Here is a 1,019-nt window from a genome sequence, read left to right as displayed (position 1 = left end):
GGTGTTCCCGCTGCTCGCCGCGCACCGCCCGGCCCAGGGGGAGGCGCGCGCTGTGCCGGGGCTGCGCCGCGCGGGCATGCGCACACCCGCCCCCGCCGCGGGGCCACCTGGGACATGTAGTCCGCGCGCCCGTGCTCTGTGGCCGCGCCCCGCATCCCTGAGCTCCGGACGCTCCCTTTTCTGCGGGTCGCCGCGCTKGCTGCACCCCACGGCTCCGGGACGGGTTATTTCCGACAAAACTTCCCATGCCATGCATCCGGTGCGGGTCACTTTTTTTACTAAGTGATGCTAAGTACAACAGTGAGGCGGAAAACACACCAAGCGTCCTGGGGCAGCGCGACTCCCGCCTCTGGCTTCTATGCGWTACCCCGCTTCACGGCCTCCCAAGAGACCCCCGTAAGAGATCCGGCTATCAGTCCGTCTGACGAGGGTGGTTAAACCCATTCCCCACCTACAAACGACCTTGCGGAAAAACCCTGGATTCASAACACGCTCGAGACGCCTGAGCGGGTCATGGTGTGGGCGCAGACWCTCAGAGAACACAGTTTTGCACAGGGGTTTTTGTGGCTTCATGGAGCTGTGGGGCCCGTTTCTCAGCTGAGCACAGTTTCTGGCATTCCTCTGGGTGGAAATACAGGAAGAACACCTGCAGCCAGCAAAACTCTTCCTTACAGGTGGCACTTTTGTCTGCAACTCTTTGTGCCCGGCCTCAGCCTTTCCCCAAATCCCAAAGTACTTAGGTTCTTTCTGCCAGTAATTGTTGGAAACAGGATAGACAAACCCATCCCTCACGAGATCATGGCAGGGAAATCTGCCATGAAACTGCTTGTTTGCTTGGCCAGAAGCCGCTAATTGTCTTCTATGAGAATGTTGAAAAACATTAAGGGGGTAATTGTGGCTACAATTAAATCTGTGACAAATCTGTTGTGGATAGGGTTGAGATTTCATCCTGATGAGAAGTCAGTGACACACAACTTTGTGCAGTAGGATGTTTAACAGGTTCTTATCAGCACCATGAT

At 56.2% G+C, this 1,019-nt stretch overlaps 1 protein-coding gene across 1 annotated transcript in view; it reads right to left on the bottom strand.

Annotated features, from left to right (window-relative positions):
- BMT2 (base methyltransferase of 25S rRNA 2 homolog) overlaps positions 1 to 573 on the bottom strand; it is a 33,789-nt gene extending 33,216 nt beyond the window's left edge. The window contains exon 1 of the mRNA XM_057390469.1: positions 319 to 573. Within this exon, the coding sequence (XP_057246452.1) occupies positions 319 to 573 (255 nt within the window). The remainder of the gene's footprint in view (positions 1 to 318) is intronic.
- Positions 574 to 1,019: the final 446 nt, after the last annotated feature.

Source organism: Malurus melanocephalus, unplaced genomic scaffold, assembly GCF_030028575.1.
Source record: "Malurus melanocephalus ecotype Western Australia unplaced genomic scaffold, MMel_1.1 scaffold_27, whole genome shotgun sequence".
Classification (NCBI taxonomy): domain Eukaryota; kingdom Metazoa; phylum Chordata; class Aves; order Passeriformes; family Maluridae; genus Malurus; species Malurus melanocephalus.
Note: the sequence above shows the minus strand (reverse complement) of the source record. Positions and strands in the feature narration are given on the sequence as shown.